This window comes from Oratosquilla oratoria, chromosome 27, assembly GCF_046742065.1.
Source record: "Oratosquilla oratoria isolate Oo_2021 chromosome 27, ASM4674206v1, whole genome shotgun sequence".
Classification (NCBI taxonomy): Eukaryota; Metazoa; Arthropoda; class Malacostraca; order Stomatopoda; family Squillidae; genus Oratosquilla; species Oratosquilla oratoria.
Genome location: NC_134803.1, coordinates 8,445,495 through 8,461,261, shown reverse-complemented (window position 1 = coordinate 8,461,261; position 15,767 = coordinate 8,445,495). Strand labels below are relative to the sequence as shown.

At 38.7% G+C, this 15,767-nt stretch overlaps 1 protein-coding gene across 10 annotated transcripts in view; it reads left to right on the top strand.

Annotated features, from left to right (window-relative positions):
• AMPdeam (AMP deaminase) overlaps positions 1-15,767 on the top strand; it is a 432,435-nt gene that overhangs the window by 273,071 nt on the left and 143,597 nt on the right. For all 10 annotated transcript variants that reach the window (XM_076210194.1, XM_076210195.1, XM_076210191.1 and 7 more), the window contains one exon: positions 6,409-6,598. In XM_076210194.1, coding sequence (XP_076066309.1) covers positions 6,409-6,598 — 190 coding nt within the window. The remainder of the gene's footprint in view (positions 1-6,408; positions 6,599-15,767) is intronic.

The window sequence follows — 15,767 nt, the reverse complement described above, 5'->3', positions numbered from 1 at the left end:
CCTACTCTTCATTGTCTCCCTCTCTTCCTCCTCCCTCTCCTCTTCCCTCTTCTCCTCCTCCTTTTCTTTTTCCTCCTACGCTTTTCTTTTCTCTTTCCTCCTCCTCCTCGTCTCCCTCTCTTCCTCCTCTTCTTCCTGCTCCTCCTTCTCGTCTCCTTCTCTTTCCCCTCCTCCTCCATCTCCTCCTCGTCCCCTGCTCCTCCTGCTCCTCCTTCTCCTCGTCCCCTGCTGCTCCTCCTCCCTCTCCTCCTTCTCCTCCTCGTCCCCTGCTCCTCCTCCTCCTCCTTCTTCTCCTCCTCGTCCCCTGCTGCTCCTCCTTCTCCCCCTATCCTCCTCCTCCTTCCCCTCCTCCTCCTCCTCCCCTCCCCCTCCTCTTCCCCTTCTCCTCCCCCTCCTCCTCCTCCTCCCCCTCCTCCTCCTCCTCCTCCCCCACCCCCGCACCCTGAAGCTCTTAGGTCCTGTATGTACGCAGGACAAAGGCCGCTGCGTTGGGTTTTGTGCGCACCGGGAAGGCGCTGCAGAGGACGACGCGTGACCGGATAACGTCCATAAGGTCGTCACTTTCAAGATTTTTATTTCATTTTATCTTTATTTTTCTATTTCTATTTATCTATTTATTTATTATTTTTCCCCTGGTAGTTTTTTTCGATGCTTTATCACCTGAAGTGTGTGTGTGATTCACCATGGTCTTGGATCGCGTGTTGGATTCGTGATCAACAGCTATTACGTGCAGGATGAGAGCTCAGAGCTCATATATGACCAATCTATGGGTGACGCTGTGACCTTACACTCACACACACACGTACACAACTCCCCGCCCACGAGAGTTGGAGTAACGGCCAGCAGCGTAGCGATGCTGTAATTATTTCAACCCTAAATGGGAATCGAACTCGGACCAATAGATTAACGGTTGCGATCGTCGAGCCGTGTGTGTTTGTGTGTGTGTGTATTTACCTAGTTGTATTTTACGGGAAGGGGAGCTATGCTCGTGGGGTCCCGTCTTCATATCTCATTTTATCTAAACTATTTTTAAACTCATGTATTGTTTTTGCACACACTCCATTCTCATCTAACTTGTTCCAACTGTCTATTACTCTGTGAGGAAAGCTGTTCTTTTTCAGATCTCTTCCATAGCTGTCCTTCTTGATTTTCTTTCCGTGTCCTCTTGTATTTCTATCATCCCATTTTATTAGGTCCTCTCTATCAATAATTTCTATGCCTTTCATGATTCTGTAAATAGCTATCAAATCTCCTCTCTCTCTTCTTTGCTCTGGTGTGTGTGTGTGTGTGTGTGTGCGTGCGTGTGTGTGTGCGTGTGTGATTGCACGCGCGCGCGTAAGAGCGGCATTTTCCTTACGTGGGATGGAAAAGTAACGCCCCCTCTACCACCACTTCCTCCTCCACCACCGCCGCCACCTCCACCTGCACTACCACCCACTACCACCGCCTCCACCGTCCAACCGATTCCTCCACTCTAGGTGGTGGATGCTCCTCGTTTGTCCTCGTTCCTTCCTCTCCTCTTCCTCTTCCTCCTCCTCCTCTTGCCGCTGGAGACCGCAATCTTCGGCGGAGCGTCCATACAGCCGCATTCGGTCGGGTGTCGGTGCACCGAAGTGAGATGCAGCAGCGTAGTTCATGAAGCCCCGCGTTCGAACTTGTGAAGTGCGTTTCGAAGCCGTTTCGCCGGGAGGGCTCAGAACGGTACGTCCCAGGGTCAGAAGTCACACAAAACATCGTAGCGTATTCGAACCTTGTTTCAACCATTTTTCGAACCTGTGAATGTTTCGAAGCCGGTTCGGTTTTCATGGGCGGGCTTCGAAGCGGTGTCACGAGAAAGATGATTAATCGAGTGTCGGTGTTACGAATCTCGTGCTATTTCGAGTTGTGGTTTGATTCACTTCTCATTATAGTGACGGTGATACCACTTCTAGTATTATTGATACTTTAGTACTACTACTATTAGTACTGCTACTACTGCTACAACTACAACAACAACAACAGCAACAGCTATTACTACTACTGTTACTACTACTACTACTACTACTACTACTACTACTACTATTACTACTACTACTACTACTACTACTACTACTACTAATTTTTCTTACACTTCTACCTCTACTTTTAACGGTACTATACTAATATTACTACCACTACTACTGCTACCACTACTACTAGTACTACTACTACTACTTCTACTACTACTGCTACTACTACTAATTTTTCTTACACTTCTACCTCTACTTTTAACGGTACTACTACTAATATTACTACCACTACTACTGCTACCACTACTACTAGTACTACTACTACTACTTCTACTACTACTACTACTACTACTACTACTACTACTACTACTACTACTACTACTACTACTACTACTACTACTACTATTTTTAAACGACCTCCATCCTCGTGGAACTGTGTGGTGAAAGCAGTCAGGATCTGTCTCCCACAGACACAGTTGATTGGCCCTTCTCTCGCCAATGATCGTTGTCGACTACTCTTTTATTTTTGTGTTATTTAACTTTAATGAAGCCTGATACAGAAGTTCATTTATCCTACTTTCTACTACATTGTGCTTATAATCGAGGTTTTGTATATGCGATCATTTAGGCGGTGGGGACCTGGTACCTCTTAGGCATAGGAGAGCTGATCTTAAGAGTGAGAATGATAGTCTACATCTCATCCACACTACAATGCTGCTCTTTGGTTATTGTTTCTTTTCTGCCATCACCTCTGCTAGATGAGCGTAGAATGCCTTTGTCCTTGGGTCCACCCCACCTGAAGTCGTAAAGGTTATCGGAGTGAATGAGCCCTGGTCCACATTCTGTATACGCTCCTCGTACATCCTGAATTTCTCATTCTCGTTCCGGGAGTGGGACGCCTCAATAGTTAGGTTATTGTAACAGGGGGACATCGGATCAAATATTCGCATGTCAAAGAAGGCCAGTTGTCCCCATGTCCAGAAACCTCTTGCGCTGACATCCACTCGTGCTTCATCTGATGTGTTGGACGTGCGGTGCCTGAAGTTCTCCCCTCCTAGTGGGAGTAATGCTGGTTCGATGGTCGCATCCTTGCATACCTCCCAAAGCATTTGGACAGTAAGATCCCTTATTTCGTCATGTCTCATGCAGATGAATCCACCCTGCTTACATATCGTCGCATGGTTTGGATCAAAATATGTACCACAGGAACATTTGTTATGCAGCCTATACACTGCTCCTATCATTGATACTACTGCTACCACTACTGCTGCTGCTGCTACTACAATTTCTTCTGCTATTGCTGTTGCTACTACTACTGCTGCTGCTGCTACAAATGCTACTGTTACTCCTGCTGCTACTACTACTACTACTGCTACTACTTGTACTACTACTACTGCTATTAATAGTATACTACTACTACTACTACTGTTACTGTCACTAAATTTACTTTTACTACTACTACAGCTACTACTGTTCCTGTCACTGATATTACTACTACTGCTATTTCTGCAACTACTTCTAGTACTACTAAAGCTACCACTTTAACTACTACTACTGCTACTATCATTATCAATACTGTTGCTACTGCTATTTCTACTATCACAATACTATTACTACTACTGTTGGTTTCATTTCTACTGCCGCTGCTACTATATTGCAAATACTGTTATTGTCGCAATAACGCCGATTTTATTTTCGAGTACAGTTTCCAATATTGATCCCTTGCCTTCCGACGAAGTTTCAGAGTTCCAGGACGGGATTCTTGAGCCGGTGGCTGAGTCCTCTAGAGTGGAGGTGGGTGTGGTGGGGGAGGGAGGGATAGGTGGGAGGTGGGGTTGATGATGGCATGATGGTGATGGTAGTGCAAGAACGGTGCTGACATTTGAATAGCCTTCGACGACTTTGCTGAACAAAATTACAAGGCGGTATAATGGTATTGGTGCTTCCTTTTGAAACATGGGAACTTAAGGCTTCAAAGTATTCTTTCTCTTCTTGCATAGGGATGGGGGGGGGGGTTAGTAATTACCTCCCAGAGATGAAGCTATTTACCCGTAGAGTTATGTGTGACATATAAAGTTACGTGCCACTTCGCAAAGTGATTTCCGACCACGGCGTCTCGAAATTATTCTCTTCTCCTTCAGGACCGTATTATCTACTTTTCACTATTTTCAGAAAGAAGAAGAAATAGATTTCCCGTCATAATTTGAGTTACATGATGTATTCTATGTGTTGATCGTATTTGTTGATTTTTTTATTTAGTTATTTATCTATTTATTAATTTACTTGTTCATCTGTTTCATTACTGACACTTATTGATTTATTTATTCATTAATTATATATTTGTTCATTTATCATTTTTCAGCTATCTACTTATTTACTTATCTTTTTTTTGTTTGTTTTTTTGTTTCATTGATGTGTCGGTTGAGGCTCAAGAAATCGGAATCCATAAGATATTGTGTACTAATGAAAAATAAACGAAGCTACGCAATGATTGTGAACAGACCCAATTTTGTGGATGGAAGTAACAAGCTTAATGTGCATTGTTTGATAGGGTAACGAGTTGTTCCATTATCGTATATTACATCTCAATAAGAATATACCTGAACATTATCACGACCAGTAGGAATTTTAAATCTTTTTCCACTGATAAAGTTAGTCATTTGGTCCTTGATGCGGGAATATTCGAGACAAAGTAATCAACTGAAACACATATAATACATTTTCCAAATTTTCACTTAAATTTAGACAGGCTGATAAAAAAAATGAAAGATGTTTGCTTCTTAAGGCTTAAGATATAGCATTAAGGCTTAAGTTAAGCCTTAATACTATATCTATCCTAAAATAAATATTCCTCATACAAAAGCATAAAATAATATGGCTGGTATCTGCCAGTACTGTAAATAATGAATTTCTTCATCGTTAAGCAGATATATTAAAATATGTACGATATGCAAATATTGCTTTTTGTAGATGTAATAGTAAGCGAACTGTTTCTAAAAAAAATCTTCTTTCATCCGGAGAGTTTAAGAGCCTTGTAAGTAATGAAAATAAGTTTCTGATTGAGTATAACTTGGAGATCTTACCACTATTTTATAGATGGAGGATCTTGTGTAGTTAGCTCGCATGTGCCTATTTGCACTTCGAGTTTGTCATAGGTTCCTTTCAAGGACTAGAAGCAGTCGACTTTTTTCGTCTTCGCTTGCTAGAGTCATTTTTGAGGCTTGATAAGATTAATTCTGGAATCCTGCTAGCCTTATGTGAAGACTTGGTAAGTTGCAAGAAGTGTTGCTACGAACAAATAATGTTTTGGGACGAAGCCGCTGCCGAGAAGCTACTTTGCTGGAATCTAGGTCAAAAGACGTCGTCGATGGTTGACAGACCACGCATATTTAAAAAAGAATTACATAAAAATTTGGTATCGCATATCAGAATACAATAAAAACATATGCATGAAATAGGAAAGAAAAATGCTTATAAGATACAAGTTTACAAAATAGTGTATAATAGTTGTATGTTGTCACGTTCCATTCATATCATATATTGCATCTTAAAGATATATGTGTAAAAGGTGAAACTTTAATTCATTGTAATGCGTAATGATCCACAGCCTTGAGGCGGCCGACATGACGTCACTAGCCTCTGCATGTCATAAAAAATGTGGCATCACCTTGATATTTGCATATTATGCGACTATTCTATATTCTATTGGTGTAAACCTATGTTTTATATCATAGAAAAATCCTCCCATTTTGTACATCTATTCTGTAGTATGCTGATGTTCATTATAAAAAAAATTATGTACATTTTTTAAATATGCATGGTTTACCAACGATCGGCAACATCTTAGCTGAATGCCAGCAAAGTAGCTTCTTAGTATTTGGTTTATCACAAAACATTATCTCTTTTTACATATTCGTCGCACTATTTCTTGCACTTAATAAAGTTGTCCCAGAAGACTAGTAAGATTCTAGAATTTATCTTATGTAAGTAGTGCATGAATGTGTTGTGCACCTTGGTGTAAAAAATCGATAGCCGACATCCAGTACAAGACATGTGCGGGGACTACTGCACAGAGAGAGTCGCATTTGTTTCCTATGTTTGTGCCGAAAAAAAATCCAAAAACTCCCAGGATAAAGAAGTCCGGACGTGAGTTTTACCGGAGCAGAGGTGCCATCTGGGAAAATCCAATTCTAAAGAATTTCTGGGAAGTAAGGTGGGTCCAGGAATCTCTCTCTGTAATGCCCAGCAATTCTCTGTAGCACCGTGACCTATTTTATGTATTTTCATTTTGACGATTTTTTTCAGCTAAGTGGGGCGTCACTGTATGAAAGACTAATTTTGTTCCCGTTTTCTTCGATAATAATCAACGATAGTCTTCCCGTTGTATTCCTCACGACCTCTTCGTTGTCTACCCCAACAGGAAGCGAGAGCCCGACTTACAACAACTCGGCGTTCCCGATCTTGCAGTTGGAGCTGGAGGAACTCGCCGGGGTCATTATGATGAAGGAGGAGTCGAAGAAGGAGATCTCTGCGCCCTACGAAGTCCCACAGTTTCCCATTGAACAGATCGAAGACAAGCTTAAACTGCAGAGACAGTTCAGTACTAACAGGTAATGGCCATCATTGGCGGCGAATGGAGGATTGTGATTGGTCGATATTGGGGGTGGGGCAGGGAAGGTGGAATGTGGTTGGTGATGGGTTGGGCAAGGGACATGAGATACGATTGGTAGATACATGTGTGAGGGGGATTAGGGTAGGTGAGATGTGATTGGTCCGGCTGCAGAGAGCTGAGCAGTGAGGGTGAGATTTGATTGGTTGGGGCGGGGTGTGGAGACAGACAAGGAAGGTGAAACTAAATTAGCAAATAAATATACAAATAGATAACTAGATTAATAAATAAATAAATAAATAAGTAAGTAAATGAATGAATGAATAAACAAATAAATAGATAAATGAATGAAAAGTCTCGATCGATTGAGGTCTCAGTTGTTCCTGCGGTCTCCCCAGAGGTGAGTAAAATTGCTGGTCTCCAGCCAGAACGAAATATATGAGGCTCTTCACAACGCTTAAAATGTCAGTACACATAAAGATCAGGACAAACAGGACCTTGCGCTGGCGGAGCGCGACCACTAATTGTACAACGGTAATAGCAATTGTAACATCAGAAATCGAAATATCGATAATACCAATATCGATCTAAGGGCCATCCTGGCGTGCGTCATCGGAAGCGTGCTCTCCTCGCATTTGCTTAGTTGTGGGTTCGACTCCCGCATTCCGCTCTGATTCCCATCAATGACTGTTACTTCCCCCAACAGTCCTCCAAGTGCATATGACAAACGTGATGGCTTCGGCCGCAGCTACTTAGCGCCTCCTGGCATAGGCTCCTCACATTTACTAGGCAAAGGTTTTAAAAAATAAAATAAATGGGTGTTGAATGGGTTTAGGATGGGTGGAATGGGTGCATGCCTTGGCTGACCGTCTCCCTTATAAGGGATAAGAACCCTTTTGGTATATAGATAGAGAGGACTCCATATTCAAAAAGTCCACCTCGTCAAACTCGACTTTTTGACTATGGAGTCCCTTAGAATATAGAGGAGTTCCCTAAGTCCGAAAGCCCTTAATTCTGAAATCCTTTAATCCAAAATCCCTTAAACCCGAAATAATTTGAATTCGAAATCCATTTAATCTAAAATATCATAAATCCAAAATCCCTTAAATCGAGGGTCGAATGTAGTTACATACAAGGAGACAAGCAAATTTACGTGATGATAATTATGGGTATATTCTTTCAGCATCCTGAAAAATAGAAATAATGAATAGCAATGTAGACTATTCTGCCCTTATTTATACTGCATTTAATCCTATAATCTGGATAAAAATCACATGGCCTTAACCAGAAAAAAAATTAATGTCAGTCCGACACAATACGTTGGAAATTGTGAATGAAAACAGGTTGTTTGACACCGTAGACTTAAACTATACAGCCCCTAGGAGGCCGTCGACAGAGGTGACATCAAGGGTATTTGATGGAATCAAAACTTCACCAGGACCACAAATAAAGAAAACTGCACCTTTGATATCAACCTCAGGTGAAGAACTACTTCAAAGAACATAGCAGATGAGCCGCTGGATGGGACACTATTTAGACCTGTACTCCACTGAAAACTTGGTCAGCCAAACAGCATTAGATATACCATCGAATGCCTCCCAATGCAAGAAGATCTTGACAGGAGTATCTCTCAGGAGGAGCTCAAAGAAGCTCTAAATCAACTTGTTTGGGGAAAAGCAGCAGGTCAAGATGGCATTCATGCTGAAATATTTAGAAGCTGAGTTATATGTTGTGCTGGAAGGAAGGTAGTGTCCCGCGGGACGAAAAAAAAAAAAAAAAAAAAAATCACCCTGTACCAAAACAAAGGGGACATGAGTAACTGCAACAATTACCACGGTATCTCGCCACTCAGCACAATTGGAAAGGCATATGCAAGGGTGGCGCTGAAGTGACGGCAGATACCAGCTGAGAATGTATACCCCAAATCTCAGTGTGGATTTAGACCTGAAAGATCTACAGTCGATATGGTATTCTCCGTTAGACAAATACAAGAGAAATGTAGAAAAAAAAAGGATCGCCCCTTGTACATTGCACTCTTCGACCTGACTAAGACCTAAGACTTGGTCAGCAGAAATGGACTTTCCCAAATTTTACCTAAAATAGGATGTCCTCCCAAGCAGGTTTATCTAATTTTTCCATGATGGTATGAAAGGTACTGTTGTATACAATAGCACTTTCCCAGAAGTGGCGTGAAACAGATACGTTTTTGCTCTAACTCTTTTTGGGTTTTTCTTTGCAGTTTTGCTGACATAAGCCTTTGGTGCATTAACATAGGGCATCTATCTAAGAACAAGTTCTGATGGAGGCCTTTCCGACTCCCCAGACTCAATGCTAAGACTCCTGTCCAGCAGAAATGCATCTGTAAACTCCATTTTGCTGATAATGCAACTCTTGTAGCCCACTCCCAAGAGGAGCTCCAATTACTCCTGAATCAGTTCAGTAAGACATGCACAGACTTTGGACTAACTATCAGCCTGAAAAAGACAAGTGAGGGACAAGGTATCAAGTCACCTATGTATTCAAAGATACAAAGTTAGATACAGTACAAGAGTCTGTTTACCTTGGCTCTACAATATCAGATTCCATTGCCTGATTCATAAATAAATAAACGAATTAGAAAAGCTGCTACTGCGGTGTCAAAACTGAACAAGAGAGTGTGGTCCAACAAGAAACTCACAACACACAAACATTCTTGTCTATAAAGCCTGTGTAGTCAGCACTTTCTTTTATGGTAGCGAACCATGGGCACTATATAAAAGACAGGAAAAGAAACTTCACTCTTACCACATGCAATGCCTGAGGCACATCCTCAGCATTTCCTGTGAGGAGAGAGTGCGGGATGAATGTGTGCTGAAAAGAACAGGAATCCCAAGCATAAACAATATCATGATCCAGAGGTGAATGAAATGACTTGGTCACATGATACGTATGAATGATGGCAGAATTCGCAATGTCTTTTTATAGAGAACTCCAGGAAGAAAAGAGATAACAAGACCAGCACTGAGATATGAAAATGTCAGCAAGAGGGATCTCAAAGCATTATGTTTTGACACCACCTCCAACTCTCGGGAAAGTCTAACCAAAGACAGATCAGTTTGGAAGCATGCCACCAAACGTTGGATTAAGACCTTTGAAGTAGAACAACAAGAATGCTCAAAAACCACAAAAGATAGGAGGAAAGCCAGTCAAGCAGGCAGTAGTCCCTGGGAATACCTCCACATTCATCTGCCAAAACTGTATCAAAAATTGTCATGCAACTCATTTTAGATACTGCTAAACATCATAGAGATTTCTTTGAAAGACGTACCCATAGCCTTGCAAAGCAGAAAGAATCCAACGGTACATCCAACCATCCATCCATCCATCCATACATATAATGTATATATATATATATATGTATATACATATATACATGTATATATATATATATATATATATATATATATATATATATATATATATATATATATATATATATATATACAGTGCTCGACAAGGATGTACGAACGGTTAGTGAGAATGAGTGATGGGTGTTGAGGACTGTTTTTACTGAAATGCACAATCTTATGTAAAACATTAGCATATGGTTACATTATTTGAGCTATTTTCTTTAAAATGTGTGATTTCCATGTAATTTGCTCAAAGAAAAGTTACATTTTTATCCTCTACAAAATTACCAACCACATACCGTCCGACTCACTAATTGCCGACCTCAGCCAAACAATGACGGTTTTTGCTCAAATGCACAATTTTATATAGAAAAAATTAGCATATGGTTGCATTATTTGACCTATTTTCTTTAAAGTGTGTGATTTCCATGTAATTTGATCAAAGAGAAGTTACGCTTTTATCCTCTGCAAAATTACCGACCACAGCTACGATTCGTCCAGCCCGCCATCTATGATCACTGGTGGTATGGATCAAACTACACTCTGTTAAGTTTCTTATTATTGTGTTATTAGTGTAATACTCGTAGTTAAATTATTTCGACTATTTTCTTTAAAATGTGTAATTTTCATGTAATTTGACCAGTCGTGCATTTCAGCAAAAACCATCGGATGGTATTCATAGCTGTGGTCGGCAATTTTGCAGAGGATGATAACGTAACTTCTCTTTGATTAAATTTCATGGAAATCACACATTTTAAAGAAAATAGGTCAAATAATGCAACCATATGCTATTTTTTATATACAATCGTGCATTTCAGCAAAAACTGTATGTGTTCGAGTTTGGTCGGCTATTAATGAGTTGGACGATATTCGTAGCTGTGGTCGGTAAGGTTGCAGAGGATAAAAACGTAACTTTTTTTTTATCAAATTACATGAAAATCCATTTTAAAGAAAATAGGTCAAGTAATGCAATCATATGCTATTTTTTATATAAAATTGTGCATTCCAGCAAAAACCGTCCTTGTTCGAATTTGCAGAGGAAAAAAAGTAACTTCTCTTTGATCAAATTGCATGGAAATCACACATTTTAAAGGAAATAGGTCAAATAATGCAATCATATGCTAATTTTTTATATGAAATTGTGCATTTTAGGAAAAACCGTTCTTCGAGTTTGGTCGACTATGAGCGAATCGGTCGGCAATTTTGCAGAGGATAAAAACGTAACTTCTCTTTGATCAAATTGCATGAAAATCACACATTTTAAATAGAATAGGTCAAATAATACAACCATATGCAATTTTTTTTATATATAAAATTGTGCATTTCAGCAAAAACCGGACGGTATTCATAGCTGTTGTTGGTAATTTTGCAGAGGATAAAAACGTAACTTATCTTTGATCAAATTACATGGAAATCACACATTTTAAAGAAAATAGGTCAAATAATGCAATCATATATTAATTTTTTATATAAAATTGTGCATTTAAGCAAGAATCATCATTGTTTGGTTGAGGTCGGCAATTAGTGAGTTGGACAGTATGTGGTTGGTAATATTGTATAGGAAAAAAATGTAACTTCTCTTTGGATGATGTATTCCTCCTTCAGTTTCTAATTTCTTAAGCAACTTCTTATGTGGTACTTTGTCAAAAGCTTTTTTTAGGTCTAGAAATGCACAATCAGCCCATCCATCTCTTTCTTGTATTATATCTATTAGTCTTGAATAGAAACATATTAAATTGGTGACGCATGATCGTCCTTGTCTGAATCCAAATTGCCTTGGATTGAGCACATTGTTTTTTTCTAAATATTTTACCCATCTATTTTTGACAATTCTTTCACAAATTTTTGCTATTGTACTTGTTAGAGAGACTGGCCTATAGTTGTTAGGGTCTTCTTTATTTCCTCCTTTATATATAGGTACTATATTTGCTTTTTTCCAATCTTCTGGAACTTTACCTTCTTTCAAGGAACTGTTTATTATGCTATGTATTATGTCTGCTAGTTCATTCCTGCATTCTTTCAAAATCCAGTTTGCTATTTCATCTGGTCCATGTGATTTTCTGACATCAAGATTACTCAAGTGGTTCAATATTTCATTCTTTGTTACTTCTATTTCTTTCATAGGGGGGACTTTCTCTTTCCATTCGATCTCTTGTAAACACCGATTTAAAATGTTTGTTCATAATTTCCGCCATTTCAATTTCCTCTGTGTATTCAACTCCTCCTTGTCTTAATTTCTCCAAATCTTGTTTGTTTTTCAGTTTGTTGTTTACAAATCTGTAGAATAGTTTTGGTTGATCTTTACACTTTTCTATGACATCTTTTTCATATTTTCTCTTTTCCTCTCTGCACGCTTGTACATATTCATTTCTATAACAAGTATATATTTTCCATTTTTCTGGTCTTCTCTTTTCCTTCCATTTGGTCCAAGCTTTGTCTCTTTTGTCTTTTATCTCCCTACAACTTTTATTGTACCAGCATTTTACATATTCTTTTTCTTGTTTTTGTCTTGGGACATACTTTTCTACTCCTTTTTTATAGATTTTTGTCAAAATATTCCATTTCTCTTCTACTGTTGTATCTTCTTTGTGTATTCTTTCCCAGCTTTCATTTTGGAAGAATTCTCTTATTTTATCAAAATTTGTTTTTTCATACATCAATCTTCCTTTTCTATATTGTTAATTTCTTTTCATGTATTTTTTCTCATTTAGTTCTAGTTCTATCAATATGTGGTCACTTTTGCTTATTGGTGCCTGGTATTCTATCTTTTCCACTATTTTAGGTTCTGATGTGATTATTAGGTCTAGCCTCGATGGTTCTTCTTCATTTCTATACCTAGTGTTCTCTTGGATCCATTGTGTCATTGTGTGGTCAATAATCATCTCAAGTAGAACACTTCCCCATGAGTCTTCTCCACCCTTTACGGTCATCTCTTCCCAGCATATTTCTTTGCAATTATAGTCGCCCATCATAACTATTCTTCCTCCATCTTCCATTATCTCGTTTAGTGTTACTCTTGTGTCTTCTAACATGCTTTTATGTTCATTCTCTTCCCATGAGGCTGTTTTTGGGGGCACGTAGTTTATTACAAACTTTCTGCTCTTCTTATCTCTATCTTCTACTTCTATCATTATCATCTCTACTCTATTGTTCCCATATGTGACTCTCTTCACGTTTATATCCTTCTTAGTCAGGAACATAACTCCACCCCCTTGTTTTATCTTTCTGTTTCTAATCCAATAATTATATGCATTGTGTCCTATGCTGTTGGGTGGTAGTGGGCCTTTTAATTTTGTCTCAACAATGCCCATTATGTCCGGACCTTTTTCTTTCAGATATTTGTTCAGTTCATTCAGTCCTGTTATTAATCCATCTATATTTGTGTAGGATACTCTTAACTTTCTGTTATTTCCATTGTATTCTCTGTTTCTTTTGTGTTTCTCTCTTTTATGTTCCATTTCTTCAATTTCATATTCACTACTCTCCAGTAGAATTCTTGTTTTTCTGTCTCCGTTCTGGCCTCGTTTTTTTTCTTAGCTTCATGTCTATTCCTTATTTCCTCCTCTCTTTCCTCTTTATTCATTTCCCTTTTTTATCCATACCTTTTTATATTGTTCACTTGTTGCTAGTTTCCCTGTTTTGAATAAGATATTCTCAGCCGTAGTTTGTGACCTGAATTTAATCTTAATTGGTCTGGTCTTGTCTGTACTATATTTCCCGAGCCTGAATTTCTCTTCGATTTGTTTCATTATTTCTGGTTCATCTTCCTGAACTAATTCTAGTAAATTTCTTACTTTTTCATTTTCCTCTTTGATTCTTGTGGTTCTATCTGGGTTATGTTTCTCTTCCATTCCTAATATAATTATACATTTCTTTCTGTCTGCTAAGTCTCTTACTATATTCTCCTTCTGTCTCATCACTTTAATAACTGAGTCTTCAGTATGTTCATTCATTTGCTGTCTGATTATGTCAGTGAATGCAACTTTGCTATTTTCTTGGATTTTTTTCCAACCCTCCTTGTTCTCCTTATTATTCTCCTTTAAGACTTTATTCTCTTCTTTTACTTCTTTTAACTGTTTTTTTTTAATTCTTCAATTTCCTTAGTTAAGTTTTTGTTCGCCTTCTCTAGTTCTTCCAATTTTTCAACTCTTTGCACAATGTTGTTAACGTGACCGAACCTAAATTCCCAGTGCTCGATCATCTTATCGAGTTTCTCTTCTAGTCTTGTTAATCGGGGGGGGGTTTGTGTCCCCCCCACCCTCTTTAAATCCCTGGAAAATATTCTCATCATCTTCTACTGTATTGCTCTTATCTATACTTCTAATCTTTACATTTTTGTTAGACATTTCATCATCGCTAAATTGGTCCGGACCTCGTTTGTTTAGATTTCGTCTGCCTGCCTGGGCCAAGTCCTCACCTTCCTCATTTCCTTCCATTTCCCTCAGTAATCCCTCCCCTTCTCCTTTTTCCTTACTTTCCCTACACCACGAGCAATTTCCCTCCACCCTGTAAATACAATAGGTACTTCCTTTGCTTTGGGATCCACGAAATTTCACTTTTTCTTCAGAACGTCGTCTATGCCGTCCGTTCGTTGAAGTGTGTATTTACCTAGTTTTACCTAGTTGTATTTTATGGGAAGGGGAGCTATGCTCGTGGGATCCCGTCTTCATATCTCATTTTATCTAAACTATTTTTAAATTCATGTATTGTCTTTGCACACACCACTTTCTCATCTAACTTGTTCCAACTGTCTATTACTCTGTGAGGAAAGCTGTTCTTTTTCAAATCTCTTCTATAGCTGTCTTTTTTTATTTTCTTTCCGTGTCCTCTTGTATTTCTGTCATCCCATTTTATCAGATTCTCTCTACCAGTAATTTCCATGCCTTTCATGATTCTGTAAATAGCTATCAAATCTCCTCTCTCTTCTTTGCTCTAGTGTCTGTAGTTCAAGTTTTTCTAGTCTCTCTTCATATGATAGTTTTGAGAGTGTTGGTGCCAATTTTGTAATTGCTCTTTGTATTCTTTCAAGTTTTTTATACATTTTTTTTGTACTTGGTGACCATATCGTAGCTGCATATTCCAATCTTGGTCTTATCAGGGTGATTAGGATTTTCTTCACCATTTCTTCATCCAGGTATGTAAATGCAACTTTGATTGTTCTTATTAAATTATAAGTTTCTCCAAAAATCTTATTTATATGTTTCTCAGGTGACATATTATTCATAACAATGACTCCCAGGTCCTTCTCATTTTCTACTTTTTTATTCCTTCTCCCAATTTATATGCTCCTGTTATTCTGTTTTTGCTTTTTTCCAAATTCCATTATACTACACTTTTTTGTATTGAACTCCATCTCCCACTTCCTACTCCATTCCCATACTTTATTTAGATCTCTCTGTAGTGATTCACAATCTTCTTCCGTTTTCACTCTTTTCAGTAGTTTTGCATCATCTGCAAAGAAGCTCATATAGCTTTCAATTCCTTCATCCATATCATTAATATATATAGCAAACATTATTGGGGCCAGAACTGTTCCCTGCGGAACACCGCTTATTACTTCATCCCATTTTGAGTGTTTGTCTCTTATCACTACTCTCATTTTTCTTTCTTGCAAAAAGTCTTCCATCCAATTTAGCAGTTTGCTCTGTATTCCTCCTTCAGTTTCTAATTTCTTAAGCAACTTCTTATGTGGTACTTTGTCAAAAGCTTTCTTTAGGTCTAGAAATGCACAGTCCGCCCATCCATCTCTTTCTTGTATTACATCTATTAGCTTTGAATAGA